Source organism: Lampetra planeri, chromosome 38 (assembly GCF_965212315.1).
Source record: "Lampetra planeri chromosome 38, kcLamPlan1.2.h2, whole genome shotgun sequence".
In the NCBI taxonomy this organism is placed as follows: domain Eukaryota; kingdom Metazoa; phylum Chordata; class Hyperoartia; order Petromyzontiformes; family Petromyzontidae; genus Lampetra; species Lampetra planeri.
The window spans coordinates 7,441,749-7,464,762 of NC_136144.1; the positions used below are offsets into that span (position 1 = coordinate 7,441,749).

A 23,014-nucleotide genomic window follows, 5' to 3' on the forward strand; every position below is an offset into this window, starting at 1 on the left:
CTGTTTAAGGTTTTCACACACACACACACAGTATTGTAAAGACGTCATGTGCCACACCTTCAGGCCTCAATGGCTTCTTGGTCCCAGACCCATCCTTTTCCTCCACCCAGGAATGGGGGGAGGAGCTCTCAACCCGTGCTTCCAAGAGCGATGACGCTGCTGCCACCCGCTCCTGCATCCTCCTGTGGCCCAATACGTGGCAGCCACTGCCAATGTCTCGCTTCAATTCGACGCCATCTTCACCTCTCAGTGTCTCGAGCTCGTCTGCCTGCGGATCGTCACTCTGCCTAAGTTGAATAAAACAAGAGGTACATTCCAAGGGATGATTATCAAAGACGTATAACACTGTGTAACACAATTTTTGCTCCTGGGTAGTAAGTGTTATTTTGTAATTGCTAATGCCTAAAAAGTATAGAAAATGGCTATCATTCCCCACAAATTTTACTTTTGTGACCAGGACAGTGATATTTTGAAATTTACCTATTTTCAATGAGAAAACGGGCGAATTTGTGTCTTTTCGTTCACATAAAGTCAGAAAAAAACATGTCAATCCATTGCTGGATGAGGGCCTCTCCGTGCCATGCGGGTCACGGAGGTTATTTGACCATACTTCACCAAGATGTTCAGTGCAGGTTGGTGATGGCGACGAGCACAGATGTAGGCACATGGAAATAGGACCTGCGATTCTGCCATGAGCCAGTAGCTCGATTAGTAGATCATTGGGAAAAGTAAAATATTTTAAAATATAAATATGCATAACCCACTAACCAGTCTCAAAATCATGATGTATGCTACCACAGTGACTACCCCAAGATCATTATAACTCGCTTACACCGAAGAACATGGCTGCTGCTTCCCGTTATTTAAAACCATGAGACCTCAGTGCTGCCAGCTCAATGCTTCATGCCTCACTTTGGGTCTCCCTTGCAGGCGGGCAAAAGCGTGGGGGTTTCACGAGACCGAACACTTGCGGCCGGCAAGATTGTCTTGAAGAGCGGAGACTCCGGCTCCTCCGCCCATTCCGCATTTTTCCACCCGCACTCCCGCTGCTCGCCCCGAGTCGTAGCTTGCGGCCCGGAGGCCTGGAGGCCCTGGCCTTCGTTGTCGATCTCGGACGGCAGTTGCGTCTCCAGGCAGGGTTGCTCCGCGTAGCTCTGCCCGGAGCAGGAAGCTGGCGATGGGGGCGGCGGGGAGACCTCGGACCTAGTGGGGGACGGCGAGCTGTACTCGGGATCTTGGAAGGCCGTGCTGGGCTGAACAGGAGGCTGGAACACGTTCACGGAATACCTGCGCAGGTAACGATCCGCTTCGTCAGTAAGCTGAGTTTGGCCGATGCATTCGTGTTATTGTGCACGCAAGATTAAATCACAAGTACCGAGAAAAGCTCACGCATGAGAGATGAACACTCAAGGATCCACACAGTTGGAATCAAGAATCACGATGTATGTGGTTTAACTCCTTTAATGTATTTTTTTCTCATTATTGACATGCTCAACCCATGCCAGACAGTGTGTGACACACAGTATAGTTTTACAGCTGCAGAAAAAGCTATCGGTTTGTGTTGTTGTTGTAGGTTGTCTCTTCCTTACAGAGATAAGTAGGTTGGGTATTTCATTGATAGCTCACCTTGCATACGCCTCCATGATCTGTGCAAGTCGGTGAAAAGTAAGCCGAGACTCAGGGATGCTCACGAGGAACGGCAGGCCGATTGCCTCGGGCTCGCATTGACTTTTGTGTTCGACCCAGTGGTTTCTCTGGCAATTCCTACCAGTGAAAGATAGAGATGCAAGACAGAGATTTAAGGCATCTGTACAACTGAGGTGTGAGCATATTCAACACGAAAGCCCAAACCGTACGCGACTAGTCGCAAGTGTTAAGCACAACAGCACATGTTTATGGATAATGATTCACCCCCAGCATAACTCCCGGGAGGGATACATCATGATTCAGAAGTCACAATGCAATTCACAAAATGGGAACGGTTGGCTATATGCAGTGCGAAAAAGGTTCAAAATACATACATACACGTAGAATTTACAGTGGTAGGAATCAATAGTGATACAATTAACTTCATTATATGGGTGGATTAATCACGTCCATCGTGCCTTTTGCATGCGTGCCGGTTTAATTATTAGCTGCTCCTGACTTGTCGGGTCAGTGGCTCAAATTACACCTGGCCACAAACATATTTGAAAGAAAACCGATCATTCACAAGAGGCCATTATATTTGGGTGTCAAACATCAAATAAAAAAATAAGCTTGCCGAATAATCCGTGCCATTTCTCTCGGCAAGAAACCCTACATCTGACAATGTAGGTTACTGATTGGACAAACTGCCAGGAGCAATACTTGACACTTCAACAAGGATATCGTTTTGACCATTACTATCTTCCATTCACCACGTCATTATAATACTACGTTCATCATTACAAATATTTCTAAATTCAGGCAAATTAAGTTTAGGATTTGCATTTGGAGAGCACTTAAATGGCCCAGCATCTACAAGCACCTTACACCTCATCTCAACAATTACAATGGCCTGCGGCAGCTTAGCCTTGTGGATCCCAGGAGCAAATTGTCCCCGTGTGGCACAAGGTGAAATAATAATTTAGATTTGTATAGCGCCCTTCAGCAATCAATCTTAAGAGTACCATGTAAGTAAAGGAGGAAGAAAGAACAATAACTTGCCAAAATAAATACTATAGTGTACGTAGTAACGGCCTACACGTGAGTATAGTTTGCTAGTAGGGGAAGACGTTACTGTGTGGGTTTTCCCCAATTAAAACATTTGCAGGCAATCTTTATGCTAGTAAATTTGGATGGTAACGCCAGCATACATGGCCTGCTGTGTTTAATACAGTTACAAACAACTCACATGTTGCAATATCCCACGCGGTAGCAGTTCATGCAGCGACGCAGCCTGAGGTGGAGAGGGCTCGTCTTCTGGCAATTGGCGCAATGCGTCACGGGCTTGTCCGGGATCTTCCGTCTCTGGACAAAAGGCAGAATTGAAATCTTCGTTTAACTTTTTAGCATTTTCTCCAGCACTTCCAATCAAAAGAACACAGTGCAAGGCTTTCGAGTTTCACCACACAAGTTTGCGGTAGTTTCAGAGTAGGGGGGCACTCATCATTTTGTGTTCTCCTATTTGAGTTAGTTGTGGGTAATTTTCAAATTTGCCAAATTATGGACTATTCTTTTTTTCGGAGAATGTAACGGGGTCTTTAACGTCGTGTGTTATTGATGCAACCCTTCATGTCCGAGAATGGCCCGTGGAAGCGGATATCACAAAGCTATCTCCGAGATACTCTAATTTGATTCATGGCCCACACAGTCGGGGGCAGCCTTTTCCCACTCGTCCTGCCACAGAGTACTGTTTCTTGGATGACAGTCAAACCCACATTTTTTTCACTGTCAGTGATGGAATTTAGCTACGTAAAAAGGCAAGACTACATTTAAGGTGATGGTTTTCTTGAGCAGTCATTGGTGACCGGCATCAGACCATCAACTCAGTTTCCTCAAAGGTGGTTTGCCAAGATTAAACCAACGATCTAAGTTGCGTCGTATCAGCGCTCTGACGTGCGAGCCACTCAGCCACCCACACATCACCACACTAATTTTCTATAATACTTATTTTTATTGATGCAATGAGCGGGCCTGATACATCACGTTGTGACACACGTGCACACTGTCAACATAAGCCAAACCGGTTATGAAAAGCAGGGGATATAGACAGATGGGTAACGGTCTCGCTGCCCCAAACCATACGGGGGGTCCCACTGAAGGGGGAAAGGGTAACTTCATTTTAAGTAAGGGGGAAGGGATAATAAGGGGAGAGGGGTATAGCCAAAATACACCTGCTATAAAGAAAATAAAAACATGAGGCGGCCTAAACGAGCATTTTTCTTTCCACCCCTCTGAATCCGGCTCCCTGCAAATCTGCGGTGGGTATGCCCCTGATCCTCGGTCCCTGTCTCCCGACCCTCCATCCTGCAAACTTATTTCAGGTGTTGTATGAGGCAGGGAGTATCTGGAATCGAATTCCCCCTTCTTTCCCTTGAGCTTATGGCTCAGACACATCGCCACACTTCTTAGCAAGTAGCGTTTCGTCTACGTTGAGAATATTGAACCATGGGTTGGATTGAGAGGCCTGGGCAGGTGCGCTACCTGTTTGACGGGCAGCACTCGCACCCTCTCGCCAGCCAGCTCACGACTGAGCACCTCGCAACAGAAGACCATGTCGGACGACTCAACTTGCTCCAAGGAGGTAGTCGCCTGCACGAACCGCTCAAAGCGTGCCTTGTCCACCTGCTCAGAGCCGTCGCAGGCAAAGGTGCAATGTTAACACTGCAGGTGCATGAACCAAAACACCACGCGCCATGTTATTCACAGTGGAAGTTAAAGACCCCGGTGACGTCATTCGAAAAAGACATGCCACGTGTGCCGGCATCATGGTCCACATTTGGCAAATTTGAGAATAACTCACAATTTACCAGATTGTGTGAAACCACACAGCAACATCGCTCCCTACTTAGAAACTAGTGCAGGTTATACCCATTCGTCAAACAGCACCTAGCATTATAGATTTGCGCGATAAGAATGGTCAAAGTGAATTCCTGTTCATCACAGCGCTGAGTCAGTGGTGCAAATTCAACAATCCTATGATGGGGGCGAGTCTATCCACGGGATAACCACTGTTGACTTCCCCCAAAGTGGCACCTGTTTTATCGACTACAGAAAAATAATCAGCTGAGTGAACCCCCTCAAACCAGGGTTTGAAGTCGCTTGCCCCATTGCGGAGTCAACTGGTTGAACGAGTACAACATATTTTATTGACATGAGTTTAACATGTTTGCTATGCAAAAACCCATTAAAATGATTATGTAAGGCAGGGGTTGGGAGACTTGTGGCTCACCACTTGGTTTATGAACAATAACACATTCCTGCGGAGGGAGCTGGTAGGAACGTTGGGTTGCTCGGTCAATAGCCAGGGTCAACGGCGGCGTGGTGTATTCCGCAAATATGCCCGACTGTGAGGGCGGGCACAAGCCGGCGTGAGTAGGTTAAACGTTGAGTTTTATAAGGGCACCACGGGGTGACCAGCTCCTCCCCACCCAGCCCCACCCTCCCCACCCAGCCCCTCCCCACCCTCCCCTCCCCACCCAGCCCCTCCCCACCCAGCCGCTCCCCACCCTCCCCTCCCCACCCAGCTCCTCCCTCCCTCCCCACCCAGCCCCACCCCTCCCATTTTTGGATGCACGACGGACGTACACAATAATCCCCTGTGGGCTGGTGTAACTAGGGGGTTCCTACCAGTATTACCCATCACTTCAAGCATCTTAGCTAAACTAATCAGGCAATAGAAGGAAACATTTTCAACCTGGAAACAGTTTCTAACTATTGTTATAAAGAGAGAGACAGTCAATCACATGGAAGGTCACATGTTGGGAAAACGACTCAGCCCATCATCCCTCCATGTTTGGCAATACCAATGCCGATTTGTGGCAAGGCAGCAATAGCTGTACAGAGCGACGTGATTTAATCTCATTGCTGTGACTCACCTGAACCAGCCTTAGGTTGTCTGGGTGCACCTTCATCCTTTCAGCCACAAACTTTATGACCTCCGTTCCATGTGCATTCACCTGCCTCACTCTGACCGACAGCTGATGAGATACATGACAATTACACAGAAGGAATACAGAGGTATGACCTGGTTCCAAAAGAGCATCATCATTATCAGCAGCAATATCCATGATCCATCACCCAAATCTAATGATATACCCATGTCACTCTTTTCAAAGAGATTATCATGAATATCTGAAGTCTAACCTGGCCAAACTAATAAACTGGGCATTATCACGTGGGCTCAGCGGCTCGCACAGCTGCCTCCTGTGCTCCCATGGGAGGAATGAGGTGCAGCAGTAAAATCTCTCCTTCGTGATATCGCACGGTGACATAAAAAAGAAATTCAACCCACGTGTGTGCTAGTTCATTATGTTCCACCGTGCAATTGCTTCCTCGTGTCTGACAGTCTGTGCCACACGGCCTAGGTGTGTTTTATTAGCTCTCTGTCCTTACGTGTGACATGCTCAAACACGTGACTTGAAAATTAGGACTTGAAAATGGGGAAAAAACTTGCACAAGTAGCACGTGTACCAATCACATTGAGCAACCGAGTCGTATTGAAGAGTGCGAGTTTGTGAAATCAGATGAATCCCTCCGAGTGGTAAATCATGGTTTAAACACACGTGATCACAGCTATGCTGACTCAGTGTTCTTACATAATTGCTGAAAATGCTATGGAACAGCTTATCCGCAAATATAACTAATGCACCCAAAATTAATCATTTTCAGACTAAATTTATTTCATTATTTAAGACATTACGTGAATAGCTGAAAGTGTATGAAATAACTATTTGTTTTGTGCATTGTTTTTTACACATCACATTTGGGCTGCAATCGCATCTTTACTGAGTAATGACGTGAAACCTTTGTTCTGGCACCACGAGATGTACTGCAAGGGAAGTGAGGTCTAAACATAAAATGACGATGGCAACTATATGGCCATCGCCACTCGCCAGAGATGGACACGTAATCACATGCAATTTAAATATTTAACATCGTTACATTTTTAAAGGGGTGCCTGGTATACATACAGGAGGCCGCGGCTTCGATCCCAACCCTGCTGCATGTTCTCCCTGTGGTTGTGTGGATTTTCCTCCGGGTCCTCCAGTTTTTTCCTCCACATTTATAAACATGAGTTTATAGAGTATTCGAATACTATGAATGTCCACGTGATAATCCACTCAGTTGAGCTATCATTTGTGGCCTGGCCACATCTGAAAAAGAGCTATATAGCTCAGTGAGCCTTACCTGGTAAAATAAAAATAGCAAGATAAATAACTAACTGGTTTATTACATCTTCCCCAGTAATATGATGTTAGCATTTATTTTGCCCATTCTCCGCTGGCCGCCTCGCAAGATGGGTACCTTGACAGGGCGGCGGTAGGGCTCACGGGGCAGGAAGTAAACGGGCAGCACCCGTTGCCTCTGGGGCAGTGGCACCGGCAAGTACAAGAACGGGTCAAACGTGATGGACACCTGCAGCGCAAGCACACAACATTTAATGGGGTAAAGGATCGATAAGTCAATCAATGTCATCACTTCCTAGCTGCACACCGCTGCTGCTTAAAATGTCAAAAGGTAAGTTTTTTTTATGCTTGGATAAGCGTGCAGCAGTGTTCATCTACAGGTTGGCAGCGCTGGTGAAGGGATGACAATTCCACATTCCTATGGCAGGGGTGAATCTATCCAAAGGACAACTGCAACCATAAAGTGGTAAACAAGGGACTAAAAAAAATCCCCCAAAAGCATCCCCATTGTAAGCAGTGCTCTAAATAAATTACAAAAATGTTACAACTTCACAAATATACATATTTAAACCAAAAATGTTTAAATTTTGCACGGACGATTTTTCATTACTTGCTTTTAACTGTGATTGTGCACCCTCTGTTAACACAATCCCTTCATATGGCCATTTGCTGTTCTGCCCTCCAACATGCACTTTTTTTGCCCTGCAGTTGACTTGCCTAATTCCCATTTATACATTTAAGAAGACCTCACAAAGTGACCGCATGGAGGTGCGAGTGAGTATACGTACATGACCACACACTGGGCAAACAAGCTTGGACTTGTAGAGGCCGTGGAAGAGGTGTACGATAAAGGAGTCATTCCATGCCTTGTGCCTGGCCCACGCTCGTTCCGCCATGTGCTGCACATAGAAAACAAGTGCCATTCGTTCCGCTTTATATTATTATATGATATTTTAACGTATGCAGTATTCGTTCAATCTCAGAGACGATGATTCAGAGGTGCGGGAAATCACAGACAAGCGAAAAGGCAGCCAGAACTGGTGCCAGGTCACTTTCATTCCACCCACAATGGCTTTCTCATGGGGCCCAATGCATGAACTTCAAGGGGCATTTTTTTTATCCTTTTTAGCCAAAATGTACAAATGTGCTCAACATTTAACATTTTTACAGTATAATGGGACGTCATTTTTGTCATCTACACAAGAACACCTTTTCTTGGGTCTTTTTCTCCAAATTTAATCAGACCGTGTTATTGGTAACACATCACGAGATGAATAATCCACTTGAATCTCTCTGCATTGCTGTGGAGCATTATGGGAAGAGGCAAATATAAGCAAAATAATATATATACGAACATGTTCTCGTCCATTCACCAATTGGCTTCTCAGACCAATATTTTACACTTGCCCAGAATGCTCCAAGGCAATGCAGTAAAAAAGGTGCAAGTGTCTGCAATCACCCCTCCTCTGTCCACCAGGCAGTGTAAATGGATACCACCATGAGTTAGTGGATCGGCAGGTCGCGTGTGGTGGGGTAAAGTGTGGTTACTCCAACCTCCTCCTGTAAGAAGTGTCGCCCACGTGGAAGAGAAGGCCATAAACACTCCCTCTAGAGGGCCTCTCTGGAACTTCCTCTAGAGGAGGCCCTTCCACCAGCGGTGATGAGAGCAAGCAATCGCAGCCCTGCACCATTGCCTTCACCGAACGTGACCCATACATTATGAGAAGGCTTTGGCACCTGGTCGGAGAGGCTGCCGTGTGGCTCTGGGTACTGCTGGGGAGTCGGCGTGTTTGCCGCCAGGTTCAGGTCCTCGTGCAGACCGTCCAGCAGGAAGGCCAGAAACTCCTGGGCGTCGTGCTGTGAGAAGCCAGAGAACTGCCTGGCTTTATTCGACACAATCTCCTGTGAGGCAAGCACACACATACCGATCCGAGGCACGGGAACACAACAAACGATTTAAGCCTCGGCCAAAGCATCTCCCTAAGCTACCCAATGGGTGACAGTCCTCTCCATTAGGGACCTTGAAGTTAGTGCAAAAATAATCCACATTCCCATGGCAGTACTCAGCCTTCTTGGTTCTTTCGGTGAAGTCACGTAGAAGGGAAGTAATAAAATAATAAAAATAAAACATAATAAAACAATTCTCACGCCGTTTCGGCTACAACGCAAGCAGCCGTCTTCAGGTGAAGAATGAGACACTGCCAAGCTAGGAGCTTATATATAAGCTGAGTTGGAGGTGGAAGAAGAAGAGAGCCTTAACAAAAGAATGTGCATATCAAGAGGAATTTAGCATATTCATGGGAAATGCGTAGGAGGTGGGCGAGGGGGTTTCAAAGTCATATTATGCCCATGCATTATGCAGGATCAGCAGCACCAAAGGGAGGAGGGGTAGCATTAACAAAGGGAGGGCATGTTAATAGTATGTAGAAGCAATGAAACATGTGAATGGGAAAACGGTGGCAGGAGATCCGCAGCGGAGCAAATAATGCATTCCCTGTGGAGAACACAAGATACACAGTTAATGCCAGTGAGTGGACTGCGGTCTGAAAGTCACCATAAACGTGAACAACAATCAGTTAAGATCCGAAGTGGTTTATTACGTCCTTCCAATGATTGCTGAGCCAGAATCCATCTTCTCGGTTGAAATTGTCTCTGTGTTTGTATATGTGGATCGCCTCATGAACGAATCTCTCATGGTAGCCAGATGGCTTGCAGAGAACCTCTGTCTTGGAGAAGTCAATGTCATGTGAACCCACTGAATTGTAACAGTGATCTGCCACGGCTGAGGTGTTTGTCCTACCGTGTTTCAGGTCAGCTTTATGTCCACGGATGCGGTCCGAGACATGTCGTTTGGTTTCTCCAATGTAACTGCTACCACAGAGGCAACTTAGTTTGTAGACGCCAGGGTACTGTATGTCTGGAACCACGTCTTTTACAGACGGAACCAGATCACGGATTTTATGTACTGTGTTGAATCGTACCTGAATCTTGTGTTTAATCAGGATTTTGGAGATCTTTTTTGTGACCCCAGCAATGTAGGGTAAGGTGATGGTTTTGAAAGGCTCCTCAGCAGGATCCTTCTTGACGGTTGGAGTGATGGCCTTGCGGATTGTGTAGTCGGAGTAACCATTAGCCTTAAGAGCTTGGCGTACGTGTTTGAGTTCACTGGCAATGTGTTCCTGGTCGGAGATGCATTGGGCTCTATGGTATAGAGTCTTGATGAGGGACTTCTTCTGGGATGGATGGTGGTGGGAATCCGGTTTTAGGTAGGCATCCGTATGGGTGGCTTTCCTGTAGACAGAATGGCTCATTGAACCATCAGGTCTCCTTTTAATTAGGACATCCAAAAAGGGTAGCTTGCCATCTTTTTCGACTTCCATGGTGAATCTGATGGCTGGGTGTATGGAATTGTTGTGGTCGAGAAATTGGTCTAGAGCAGGCCGGCCATGTGGCCAGATGACAAAAGTGTCATCTACGTACCTCTTCCAAATTCAAGAACTACTCAACGATGGCAGCTATACAAAAATAAAAAGAGACCCCACCAACAGCCTCGTCACCAAAACCAACAAAATCATTTCTGCTTCAACCGCATTAATTGATCAGACCAAACAGTTCTCGTTGAAACCTTCTGCAGTCAGGCCACCAAGATTGTACGGCTTGCCAAAGATACATAAAGAAGATACACCTCTTCGTCCCATTGTCTCTACTATCAACTCCCCCACTCACAAACTGGCTCGTTTTTTGTCTGAAATCCTACGGCCTTTCACTGGAAAAACCACCTCTGCGGTACAAAACTCTACTGACCTGGTATCGACAATCAAGGGGATTTCCCTGTCCCCAGACGACCTGCTTGTCAGTTCTGATGTGGTTTCCTTGTTCACCAAGGTTCCTGTGCCTGACACCATCGCAATCATTGAAGACTTGGTTCATCAAGGACTGAATGCTGGGGTACCCCCCCTGGTGAGACACTGCTTAACCAATACATACTTCACCTAGAATGGAACCTTCTACAAGCAAACTGAGGGCACCCCAATGGGCTCCCCCCTATCTCCGGTTGTAGCCAACATTTTCATGGAGAAATTTGAGACTGACGCCATCCAGACTGCCACTCTACACCCGACCTTATGGAAGAGGTACGTAGATGACACTTTTGTCATCTGGCCACATGGCCGGCCTGCTCTAGACCAATTTCTCGACCACAACAATTCCATACACCCAGCCATCAGATTCACCATGGAAGAACTCCCTCATCAAGACTCTATACCATAGAGCCCAATGCATCTCCGACCAGGAACACATTGCCAGTGAACTCAAACACGTACGCCAAGCTCTTAAGGCTAATGGTTACTCCGACTACACAATCCGCAAGGCCATCACTCCAACCGTCAAGAAGGATCCTGCTGAGGAGCCTTTCAAAACCATCACCTTACCCTACATTGCTGTGGTCACAAAAAAGATCTCCAAAATCCTGATTAAACACAAGATTCAGGTACGATTCAACACAGTACATAAAATCCGTGATCTGGTTCCGTCTGTAAAAGATGTGGTTCCAGACATACAGTACCCTGGCGTCTACAAACTAAGTTGCCTCTGTGGTAGCAGTTACATTGGAGAAACCAAACGACATGTCTCGGACCGCATCCGTGGACATAAAGCTGACCTGAAACACGGTAGGACAAACACCTCAGCCGTGGCAGATCACTGTTACAATTCAGTGGGTTCACATGACATTGACTTCTCCAAGACAGAGGTTCTCTGCAAGCCATCTGGCTACCATGAGAGATTCGTTCATGAGGCGATCCACATATACAAACACAGAGACAATTTCAACCGAGAAGATGGATTCTGGCTCAGCAATCATTGGAAGGACGTAATAAACCACTTCGGATCTTAACTGATTGTTGTTCACGTTTATGGTGAATTTCAGACCGCAGTCCACTCACTGGCATTAACTGTGTATCTTGTGTTCTCCACAGGGAATGCATTATTTGCTCCGCTGCGGATCTCCTGCCACCGTTTTCCCATTCACATGTTTCATTGCTTCTACATACTATTAACATGCCCTCCCTTTGTTAATGCTACCCCCCCCCCCCCCCTCCCTTTGGTGCTGCTGATCCTGCATAATGCATGGGCATAATATGACTTTGAAACCCCCCCGCCCACCTCCTACGCATTTCCCATGAATATGCTAAATTCCTCTTGATATGCACATTCTTTTGTTAAGGCTCTCTTCTTCTTCCACCTCCAACTCAGCTTATATATAAGCTCCTAGCTTGGCAGTGTCTCATTCTTCACTTGAAGACGGCTGCTTGCGTTGTAGCCGAAACGTCGTGAGAATTGTTTTATTATGTTTTATTTTTATTATTTTATTACTTCCCTTCTACGTGACTTTACCGAAAGAACCAAGAAGATGAATCCCTGCAGTCACGAAAGCTTTAAATCGAAATTTAGTACTCAGCCTGTCTACGAATCAATCGCTGTTGATTTTAGAGGCAAAATTTGTTGTGATCTCAAAGGGATGATAAGACTGAGTCAAACGCCAATAGGGATATAAATTTGCATCCTTCCCAATGGGAATGTAGCAGGCAGGTTTTTGCAGCCACTCATAATCCAGGATTGGTCCTTTCGGGTAAGGCCACATGTTGAGCATTTCTTCTTTTAAGCTTGATCCGTGAACTACTGTTGGCATCTTCAGGAGTTGAATATGCTTTAACACGTAGGCTTTCGCGACCAATGTTATTCATAATCAACGTTTTTGGGTTTAGATCGCGTTATTTATAAATGTGTCGTAACCCTCCACCACCCGACACGGCCAATCAGTAAAAATGTGTCACGTTGACAAAAGACAACGTGACACATTTTTACTGATTGGCCGTGTCGGGTGGTGGAGGGTTACGACACATTTATAAATAACGCGATCTAAACCCAAAAACGTTGATTATGAATTGAATATGCTTGATTGAAGATGTCCACAGTAGTGCATGGCGAAAGCTCGAAAAAAGATATGTTCAGCACGCAACCTAAGCCAGAAGACAACAGTGGGCTTACCAATGAAAGTCCAGTACTCCAAGTTGCACCGAACTGGATTATGAGTGAAGCTAAGGGACATGCCACTGTCCCACCTCAAGGCAGTCCAGAGATTGGTAGGGGAATGCTCACCTTGAGCTTGGACGGAGAGAATGCATAGTGGGTCCCTTTCCAAAGGGTTCGAAGAATGATTGCCAAGCTGACAGCCAACCGTCCCCCCGTTCCCAGGACGTTGGAGTAATTTATATCGTCCTTAAATGCCGAGTCTGCTGGCGAGGGCAAAACATCAATGATTAAAGCAGCAAGAATAATTAAATTAATACGTTATAATCAATTGTAACAAAAAAATTGGCAAGTTTGTTATCAACACTGCCTTTATGCGAGTCAAGCCTATGACTAAATCACCCAGGATGCACCTGATCTTGTCAGATATTGGAAGCTAAGCAGTTTTAAGCCTGGATAATGATTGGATGGGCAACCACCATGCCTTACACGTGTTATAGGGTCGGGTGGATAGTCCAGCAATGGAAATTCCAAGTTGTCATAGCAGGTAGAGTGCTACTGAAATAATACTGTACGTATAGAAAACATCCAGCAATGTTTCACAAGTGCTCAGATAGCAAGCGCAGTGGCAAAATGAGAGCGTGACAAAAGATCCCCCATCAAGTGTTCGCTATTAGACAGCATCTATGAAGGCCAACGTGGCACACTAGCGGGGTGGTGTGGCCAGCAACAAGCTCGGCCACCTTTGTCTAACAAGTGGTAATGTTTACACACCACACCAGCGACTCATTTATGGTCGAGTCGACCCAGGGAAGGCCCAAGACTGATTTAGATAATCGTCACCGATGTTGGCTGTGAGCGTGATTCTAACTCGGGTTGTTGAGTTCGTAGCGCAGCTCAGTAGCCGCTACGTCAGTGTTCTTAATTGCAAGGCCCGCGGGCTGCAAGCGGCCTCTGGCAGCCTTTAGTGCAGCCCCTGGCGGCCTTTAGTGCGGCCCTTGACGTACGGCCCCCAACAAAAAACAAATGTGAAGACACCCTCATCATCGTGCTGTCAAACACCAACGGCCCTCACACTGATGATGTCTTATCAGCGAAGTGGCCGACCTCTGAAAATTAGCGAAGAACACTGCATTATGCGGACACTCCCCACAGAGGGTACGACAAAGATGTACCCCCCCCCCAACCATGGCCTCAACAGACTTTTTACGACACGTGTGCAAGATGCAATCAGTGCGGCCCCCACCGTGCAGGTAGTCGCGCAGCTCGCGCGTGTTGGACAGCGCCTGGATCACGCTGTTCATGAAGCACGTGTTGCCCAGGTTGATGAGCCCCGTAAAGCCCGGCACACACACCTGCTCCGCCTCCTCCCCCTCCCCCCCGCTGCTCGCCATGATGGGCGGAACCTTGCACATGGGCTTAGCCTGGTGGCGCACGCAACGCCTCGTCAGGAGCGGCAGCAGACGCGATAACGGCAGCACCAGTGTCATGCATGGACTTCGGTAGCAGCACAAGCAACGGCGTCAACATTAGCAGTGGCACCAGCAGCAGCGCCACCAATAGCACGAGCAGTTGTACCAGCAGTAGCACCAGCAGCAGCAGTCTTCTCAGCACCAGCACTAGCAAAGGCACCACCAGCAGTAGCACCAGCAGCAAGAACAGAAAAAGCAACACTAGTGGAAGCACTGGCAGTAGCACCAGCAGCAGCACCAGCAGCACTAGCAACAGAAGCATCGGAAGGGTAAAGTTTTTAATTAATAGGTCACAACTCGAGGTTTTAAGAATGGAAAGGTTTCTCATACTTGTTTACATTTGGAGTAACATAGTCTGACCAACTGATCGCTTTTTTCAAATGAATGTACGTTACGCTAAATGTAATCCGGAATTTATTGTACTGTGCTTCTATGCATCCCCACCTATGCTGTCCACCTTCACCAACTCACACTAATCAGCGTGAAGTATGGTCAAATAGCCCCACCACGAGCCGCACGGCATGGAGACGACCTCATCCACCAGTGGATTGACAAGTGGGCTGTACACACACACATGTATGTACGTTTAACGTCTTTCGTACCGTACGCAGCCAACCGGGCTAATAAGAGGCACACATGTGCACAGTGACAACACTAGCTAATGTACTTTTTGGGGAGTGGGGGTAAAGGGTTATATCCAAGAGGGGCTGGCAAGGTCTCACCGTGCATGCGGTGGTGGATTCCGATGACTGCGAGGTGCAACGCTCGGGGAGGTCGGCAAGAACGTGGTGTGTGGCGGAGCCACGGACGGGCCCAGCAGCCGCCCCCAACGCAGGCATCGCCTTCCTTGCCTCCGCGGGGCTACGCGGCGGCAGTGCCTCCCGCACGGGGGGCTTTTCGGGTGCTGAAGTAAACGCAACGACAACACGAAACACGTATCACCCTCCTTTACACCGCACCACCGAAGGTGAACCAGAGGTCGCAAACGGGTTTTGATTCCTTACCCGTACCCGGCCGCACCAGGGTCGCAAATGGATACCCGTACCCGGCCGGGTACGGGTTCCCATTCCCTACCCGTACCCTACCCGAAATGAGTGACTCACGGCCTACCCGTACCCGGCCGCACCAGGGTCGCAAACGGGTAGCCGGGTATCGGGTAGGGTACGGGTATCGGGTACCCGATTGCGACCTCTGAGGTGAACCCAGAGGGGAGCTGTGCCAAGCCTGGTGCGGCTGACGAGGAACTGGATTGTTGGTGGTGATGCGGTCCGGCGGTAGCGCGTTCGCCGATTTTGGAAAGGTTCATAGATTGAATATGCTAGGCCACCCTGGTTAATACTACAGGGTGTACTAGCTATAATTTACACGCTGTCTGCTTTACAGTAGATGTTAATGGATAGTGTGCCAGCGTCATGGTCCAAATTTTCCATATTTGAAAAATTACTGAATGGAAAATACACAGAAATCGTCACCACCAACGGCGAAACTTGGCAAGTCCCTCCTGAAAAAAGAAAACATCCTGAGGCTTAATATTCAGCCGCTTCCTTGGGTAAACAAGCATTGTAACAGTAGTATATGCTTACATTTGCAGAAGGGCTCATCTGTTGGCTTCCAGCGCTGGCCATCCTTCTTCCGTAAGCTGATCTCTAGGTAACTAGTCCGGAGGGTATAGGAGCTCTGCTCAGGATCAATCACGTGCCTGAAAGGAAGAGTAAAGCATTAATGAAGCTCGGTGGCTGAATTAATCCGTAACTGATTTGCAGCTCCATTACCATAGGATACATGGTCAGCAACAAAATCCATTGTTAGTTATCTTCACCAACCCAACACGATGCCCAGAATAACCCAGCCTTCCTGCTGGACGCTCGAAGCAAGGACCTGAAGCCGGTGTGGAACAAAAACGACTCGCAAGCAGCAGTACCCTGAGTCACAAGGCATCCCCCACTGACCGCCATGAAGAATCTGGTCACGTGAAATACGGCCAAATAACCTCCACTGCCCACATAACACGCGGAGGCCCTCATCCAGCAGTGGACTGACAAGTGGGCTGTACAATACGATACAATATTACCATGCAGCCATTGTAGCTAGTGCTGGAACTGACAGGTTAGGATGATTGAGCGAATATAATAAAACAAATGTAATAATTGTCAGCAGGCACTCTCCCTCTTCTATAGGAAATGCATTTGTGCTCGACGCCACTTGCGAGAAACTCGGAAGCTGCGTTCTCGGTTGGATGTATCGAAGGTGAACAACACAAAGGCACAAAAATGAAGGTGCATTTCGGCAAAATTTCTGCCCAAGAGGTGGTTCTTACAAAAGTTCCAGTGTCCACTGGAAGCGGCTCTCTGGTGTGGCGTTTTCATGCTGCTTGAGAAACCTCTCGTCTCTATCAGAACACAGAAATCACAGGTAATGTACACAAAAGCAGTGGCCCAATAAATCAATTCATTAGAATTCACACTTTTCCTTTCCACCATCTCTTGTAACCTGGCTACGTTAAAGTGACATGTGCACTCTTTATCTATTGCAACTTTGATAGTGCTGTTTTGTCGCGAGCCGTTTGACTTTTGGCCTATCGGTCCTGTGCTCAGCAATTAGTTTAAATAAAAATTCCTACAGCACAAGGCCGTGATGAAGATGCCACGTTTCACACAGCACGGAGGTGACGTTGCAATTTGGTTTGACCCATTTAATTATGCCCAGGTAATTTATCAAAATTTGGAACGTAATTCCAGCACCGATGGGCATCCTCTTCTTCAAATGTCAAGGGATCATTAGTGGCCCAATGCGAAGTAGAAGGCGCGTAATGTATGGTTGATACACAGGCGGCATTCACAAGGATGGCCATTGGCCTCGAACCATGAAGCCCTGCAACAAGCTACAAACTCGCCTTCACTTGGCAAGGTCACGTCCAACTAAGTCAGCCTGCACCATCGTTAATATTTTGACTTGTTGCGCATTGCGCCTGCCACCAATTATCAGGTCATGAGGTCGTTACGTCAGTGAATCGTGTAGGGACACCAGAACTGAGATTTTAAGAGGTAAATGTCCCTTATTTATCAAGGAGAGTCTGCGATTTTGGCAGTTCCTTTTTAACGAGTGTTTTGGAATTGAGGAAATTGGGAGTCCCTTGAAAAAAAAACCCAAGCAAACAAAAATACAAGGCTCAGGAGGTCTTGCCATCTCATGGACCTACCTTGCAACCCAGTGATTTTGAAAATTTCACATATCCAAATGATACACCCACCCTCACCTTCAAAATGCTCGATTACAGGCATGCGCCACCCCCACCCAGAAGCTATTTGTTCAGCTACCATCTTTGTAGCGCACTGGGTTTAGGAGTTTTGACCGCCAGTGCCTAATTTCAGCCGGAACAGTCTGGAATGCTTTCTCCAGCAATTATTTTGGCAAGCTACATCCATCTCGCGTTATTTTGTTCTTAGCCCGTTCAGTGGATTACAGCAATACTGTATTGGGTACAATGTTAGATTAATATAGAAGGGCAAAACATTGTGCTCTCGTGGTAGTACCTTACACTGATAATCCCTACACCAATCCAACCCAGCTGCGATCTGGAATATACCACGTGAGAAATTAAGCCCTGTTGACAGCAGATTATGATCTCCACGTGATCCACCAACCCTACCTTCGGAGCACTGCAGTGTACATTCCAGCAAGAGCCACATCGCGCGCGGAAATCAGAATCTTTATTTGGGCTGGAAGAATCTGATGAGCTCCGAAGCTCTTTTTTACAGACGTCCAGTTGGGGCGCGTCAGCAAGAATCGTATCGGGAGACGCACATCAAGCCAGCAGGCAGCTCACCGTGTCTGAAACACCACCGTCAGGTGATGGGGCGAGAATATGACGCGAAACCTATCGCGCTGCAGCTGCTTCAGGTAAACGCTCACCACGATCACCTCCGCGCTCTTCTTGTACCAGTTCTTGTTAATGCTGCAAACAATCACACAGCCCCCGGGCGTGCCCGCTGCTCCACGTGGCAGGAGGACACACGCGCGCACGCACGAAGAGAGAACGGAACACAGTGCTGGTGAGGCTGTGGCCCAAACTTTTAGTTGCATTCACATTTAAGGTTTGGTTTAAAAACAAGTGTGTTCACATTAGCAACATGCACTAAATTATTATTGTTTTCTATTGTTACAGGGTTTATTACATTTATCAGACTATAAGCGATACACACCTTCGTCAACATGCTCTTTAGAAATATCTGCCTTCAATGCTCCCTTGATGTGCACAGGGGATAGCTGGTAGTTTCCAACGAGACACATCTTGTTTCTGTCCTGTATTGTCGTCTGTCCAGTCAACACCTTCCCCGCAATCTGTAGCAACAAGGGCGGATGGGATTGTGTTTCAAAACCATCACGTTATAGTTGCATTGCAGGGCAACAGAGACATTGCTTCGAAAGAATGTGTTTCATATGTTGTATGTTTCACTTCTTTTACACCGTACATAGCCAACTGTGCTAATCGGAGGTGCGAAAATTATATTAATATATTATAATTTCAAAATTACAATTACATACATAAAGAGGAATATGCAGATTAGAGAACATAACCAGGTAAAGGACATAATTCTGTTGATAAAAGAAAGTGGGCTTGGGCAGAAAATCATGATGAGACCGGCTCCATAATTATTTAATCAATTACTCAATCAATTATCGATTGGAATTACTCGACTATTCCGAGTGCAGAAAATCAATAAAGTTTGAAAAAACGAAAGCATCACCTCTGTTCACAGGTACGCCACTGTACGGTAGGTGATGAACACGACTTAGTGATGTTACCTGCATTATCATCAGCTGCGTCACGCTGGGCGTGGTTTGTCGGGGGTTTCGTGCCTTTGAGAGGCAGGGTGGAGGGACGACCATCATTTGTACAGAGGCCCGAGTAATCAAGCACAGAAAGGTAGTTTGTTATTCGCGACGGCTATGTTCTGGAGATGCTTGCGAATGGCGAATTTTGCACATGTTGGCCTCGAAATGACTTACCTTGGATAAATACATAAATAAGCTCTTAAATACATGAACAGTATCATTTCTCTCATTACTTTATCTCTCATCACTTTCACGCATCACATTCTCTCTCATCACTTTATCTCATCACTTTCATTCTCTCTCTCGATGCAGTCGTGTAGAGTTCCAGATGCGATTTTCGTGGATAGCCAAAATCGCGGATAGCAAGTTTAGTAAATAACGAGGGAATACTATAAACAGCTCGTCCCGGCTCTAGGTACCGATTGTTCGTCGGCTGGCAGCTTGTCCCGCTCAGTGGTGCTTGGCCATTTGGCTGCAAGGCTGTCTGCAGTCCTCCCGGGCTTTAGGTTTTTCTCCACATGTCCTGCCTCCCTCCAACTGGCAGCCTGTTCCATTAAGACGTTGCCAGGACCCTCGAGACAGCACTGCCGTGCACTGGAGGCGTGAAATGCCAGGTCGGCCGAACTCTTTGGATCTCCTGCATCGTTGTTCGGCTGCGGACAGGTAATAATTCACAGTCCTTCATCAATCCACCGCCTCCCAATGCCGTGAAGGCTTCCCAATGCCGTGTCGGTCTTCAAGAGTTGTTCGGACATAATTCACGTTAGTCAGTGCGAGTTGGTGAAGGCAAGGGCCCAGGACTGGTCAGATATCATCCGTAACTTATGTTAGCCATGCCCGGGAATGGAACTAGAGCACAAGCAAATCAGAAACGTCATATTGAATGTTGAGCAGGGAATGTCGCTTGAAGGGACCACAAATAGAAAGGTTGTATGTTTGTTGTCGAAATAAACATGTCGAAAACAACAACAAAAACTACACGCATTATGAACAAAGCATCAAAACCCTTCTGCCACCAACATGTAATGCATTATAGGGCAAGTTAAAACAAGGTAAAGGGGATATCATGTCGACCATCATCTCTCACGATCCTGCAATGTACCATTCTACATAGCAACTACACGCAAGCTGATACCATCACTCCATCGCCCTGACCAGGGGTGGTTACACCTGCGGTTCCGGAACTGCATGGCGTCTCTTTAAGGACTGCTTCTGTGACGTTATTTATTAAGGACCCACCGTCTCGTATCGTCACGTGCTCTTGAAAGAGATTTTTTTAACCAAATTTTGAAGAAAAATAGCTCTTCTTGTTATTTTGATGCCGACCCCTAGCCTAGGCGGACATTCTCTCAGGCGAGTTCCATATCTCAACTACAACTCCATCCATCAGCCATCGTCACTTCTAGGAGACATGTCCAGCCAAAGCCCACTTAAATTCTTAACAATCTTAACGATGTGTGTATGCATGTATGTTGAACTTCTTTCGCACCGTATGAAGCCAAGCATGCTAATCGGAGGTGTGCGGGGAAGGACAACTAAACACAAAAAACTATTCTAGAGAAATGTATTTTCTTTTTAGATTTAAAAGCAGATAGCTCCAGTGGCTTCCTAAAATCAGGTGTTCCAGACAGCAGCAGAAGTTTATTTGAAAGCACGCGATGCAAAAAAAATGTCATTAACCTGCATAGATTCCACTTTCTGTCTCTTAATGTTGATGCTTATGAGCAAAATTGTGAGTCCTGTAGGTCCACATTTTTGCGAGCGCGAGACTCACGGACAGTCTAGGCCAATCCTCGTGTTCCCGTTTCTTCTGCAAGTTAAGGATGAGCTGTCGATCTCGCTCCCGACACTGCACCTTGCTGCACGAAGCCTCGATCTCCCCGTAAAACGTACACCTCCACACGAATCCTCCTGCCGGGTCAACAAAGCAAACTCGTCACTGGCAATAGAGAGGACATTTAATTTTATCATTCATTATTAATATTTGGGTTATGCCTTGTCACGATCTGGCCAAATTTGTGTCATTAAGGTCCCTCCACCATCCAGCATAGGCAAATAAATTAAATTGTGACATGTACAAGTATTTAATAAGCTAAATTTTATTGTTTCAGCTTACCGGTAAGTTGTGTCAGGTGGTGGAGGGTTTTAACAACACAAATTGAGTAATATCATTACGTGATCTAATACCACATAGCTGGCCCCATAATCATTGTAAGAACGAGTGGCGCAGTACCTGGAAACGCAACGGAACAATCTCTATTGGACAGGATCACGTTCACGTCCTTCAGCCTCACGGCTCCGCTGCTTACGAGCTGGATATTGAGGTGGCTTCCGTGCTGATTCCACTTGCATTGGACCTCTGCGGGCCCGCCAGATATCACACGCAACACAAGACAATTATTAGCAACTAGCCCAAGATGTCAATGTGGCCAAAGCCGCTGATGCCACCACACACCTCACCAACGCTAACCTCTGCCAGATCCCACATCCACTGCACAGTAGACACACGACCTGCAAAACCTGCACAAACAGTATCCATAATCTGGTCTTAGGTCTTTCGTTTCCACTTGGTAACCAGTCATCCTAATAAAATATAGGACTGCATTGGCCGCAGAAGCGCATCTCAAAGCGTGCGACGCAGTGACCGCCTTTGTTCGATGGATAGCCAAAAGCCGCTGCAAGGATGACTGGAGTTTGTGTGATTGTTTATGTTCCTTGACGAGATCACCAAGGTTAAATATGACTGTCCCAGCAGACCTTGCTTGGTCAGGCATCAACTGTGCACAGCTGAGATGATTACCATATGCATAGGACAGCCTGGTGCAGTGTGGCATCAAAAGCAATTGCCAAAATTACTTCACCAGCTTGACTACCTACAGCCCATTAAACTGCGGTGCGGTCACTACCCTCTGGAGTGATGAATTTGTCTCCAGAAGCCTTGCACGCATGGTTACTCTTGTCCTTAAGATTTTTCTTGCACTCGGCACTCCTTGCCCTGGTGATTATGCCACCGCCGTCGCCACGACTTCCGCTGGGTTGTGGAGGGCAGGTGGTAGACGACGCTGGTGGGCACGTGGGTCCGGGCTCGCGTGGTGAGCCGGGCGGAGAAGGCAACAGCAGCATGGAGACGCAGAGTTGCTTCAAAGGCCTGCCGCCAGGGTCCCACGCGGGCCCTCGCTTCCTTCCTGCACCGGCAATCTTGGCAGTTGTGCGAGTGGGGCGCAGTCCTGCCCCCGTCACACTAACGTGAAAAATAAAATGGTCAGTAAGCAAAGTGAATAAATGCCATTCCGTTGTCATGATCGAGTTCCAGTCAGCATGTTCCACCTCTGTATTTTATTTATTCACACGTGTATCCTGTTACAAATCACAAATGTTCACCAATGATGTGTGTTTACATGCAATGTGTGGAACGTGTCAATAATGTGCGCGCTCACTACTCGAATCAACCCCGTTGTTCACCATGTCCCTACCCGTTGTCACTCTCTCATGCTTACACCCCTCCACCGCATTCGATTCCTCGACAGGGCCCACGTTCCGACACTCACCTCCCCATGATTCCCCAGTCCCTTGCAGCGCTGGTGGGACCATCCCTCCCGGTCCAGCCCCCCTCCCCCCCACTTCTCGCGCTCTCACTCGCAGCCTGCGGGTTCCGCACTGTTTTCTTTCCGTTCGTTCAACCTCCCGACACATCTGCATGTCCAGTTTAGCTATCTAACCTCTTCCGTGGCCCTGCACCACCTTTAATTTCTCCCTCAATTGTCTCCCATGCCAATATTCCTTACCCAATATTGATATATTTAG

The 23,014-nt window shown here is 47.1% G+C and overlaps 1 protein-coding gene across 2 annotated transcripts in view; it reads right to left on the reverse strand.

Moving 5' to 3' along the window:
• Positions 1-23,014, reverse strand: part of LOC144731256 (ubiquitin carboxyl-terminal hydrolase 19-like) — a 34,806-nt gene that overhangs the window by 9,255 nt on the left and 2,537 nt on the right. The window contains exons 2-21 of one of the 2 annotated variants that reach the window (XM_078612287.1): positions 22,117-22,451; positions 21,444-21,569; positions 20,985-21,121; positions 19,630-19,863; positions 18,577-18,715; positions 18,201-18,363; positions 16,692-16,763; positions 15,958-16,073; positions 15,097-15,278; positions 14,149-14,326; positions 13,032-13,165; positions 8,610-8,729; positions 7,661-7,771; positions 6,991-7,101; positions 5,562-5,663; positions 4,168-4,308; positions 2,876-2,991; positions 1,627-1,764; positions 913-1,287; positions 58-287 (exon numbers count right to left, since the gene is read on the reverse strand). In XM_078612287.1, coding sequence (XP_078468413.1) covers positions 58-287; positions 913-1,287; positions 1,627-1,764; positions 2,876-2,991; positions 4,168-4,308; positions 5,562-5,663; positions 6,991-7,101; positions 7,661-7,771; positions 8,610-8,729; positions 13,032-13,165; positions 14,149-14,326; positions 15,097-15,278; positions 15,958-16,073; positions 16,692-16,763; positions 18,201-18,363; positions 18,577-18,715; positions 19,630-19,863; positions 20,985-21,121; positions 21,444-21,569; positions 22,117-22,333 — 3,142 coding nt within the window. In that variant the 5' untranslated portion in view covers positions 22,334-22,451. Of the gene's footprint in view, positions 1-57; positions 288-912; positions 1,288-1,626; positions 1,765-2,875; positions 2,992-4,167; positions 4,309-5,561; positions 5,664-6,990; positions 7,102-7,660; positions 7,772-8,609; positions 8,775-13,031; positions 13,166-14,148; positions 14,327-15,096; positions 15,279-15,957; positions 16,074-16,691; positions 16,764-18,200; positions 18,364-18,576; positions 18,716-19,629; positions 19,864-20,984; positions 21,122-21,443; positions 21,570-22,116; positions 22,452-23,014 lie in introns of both variants that reach the window. The other variant, XM_078612286.1, reaches the window with a different exon arrangement.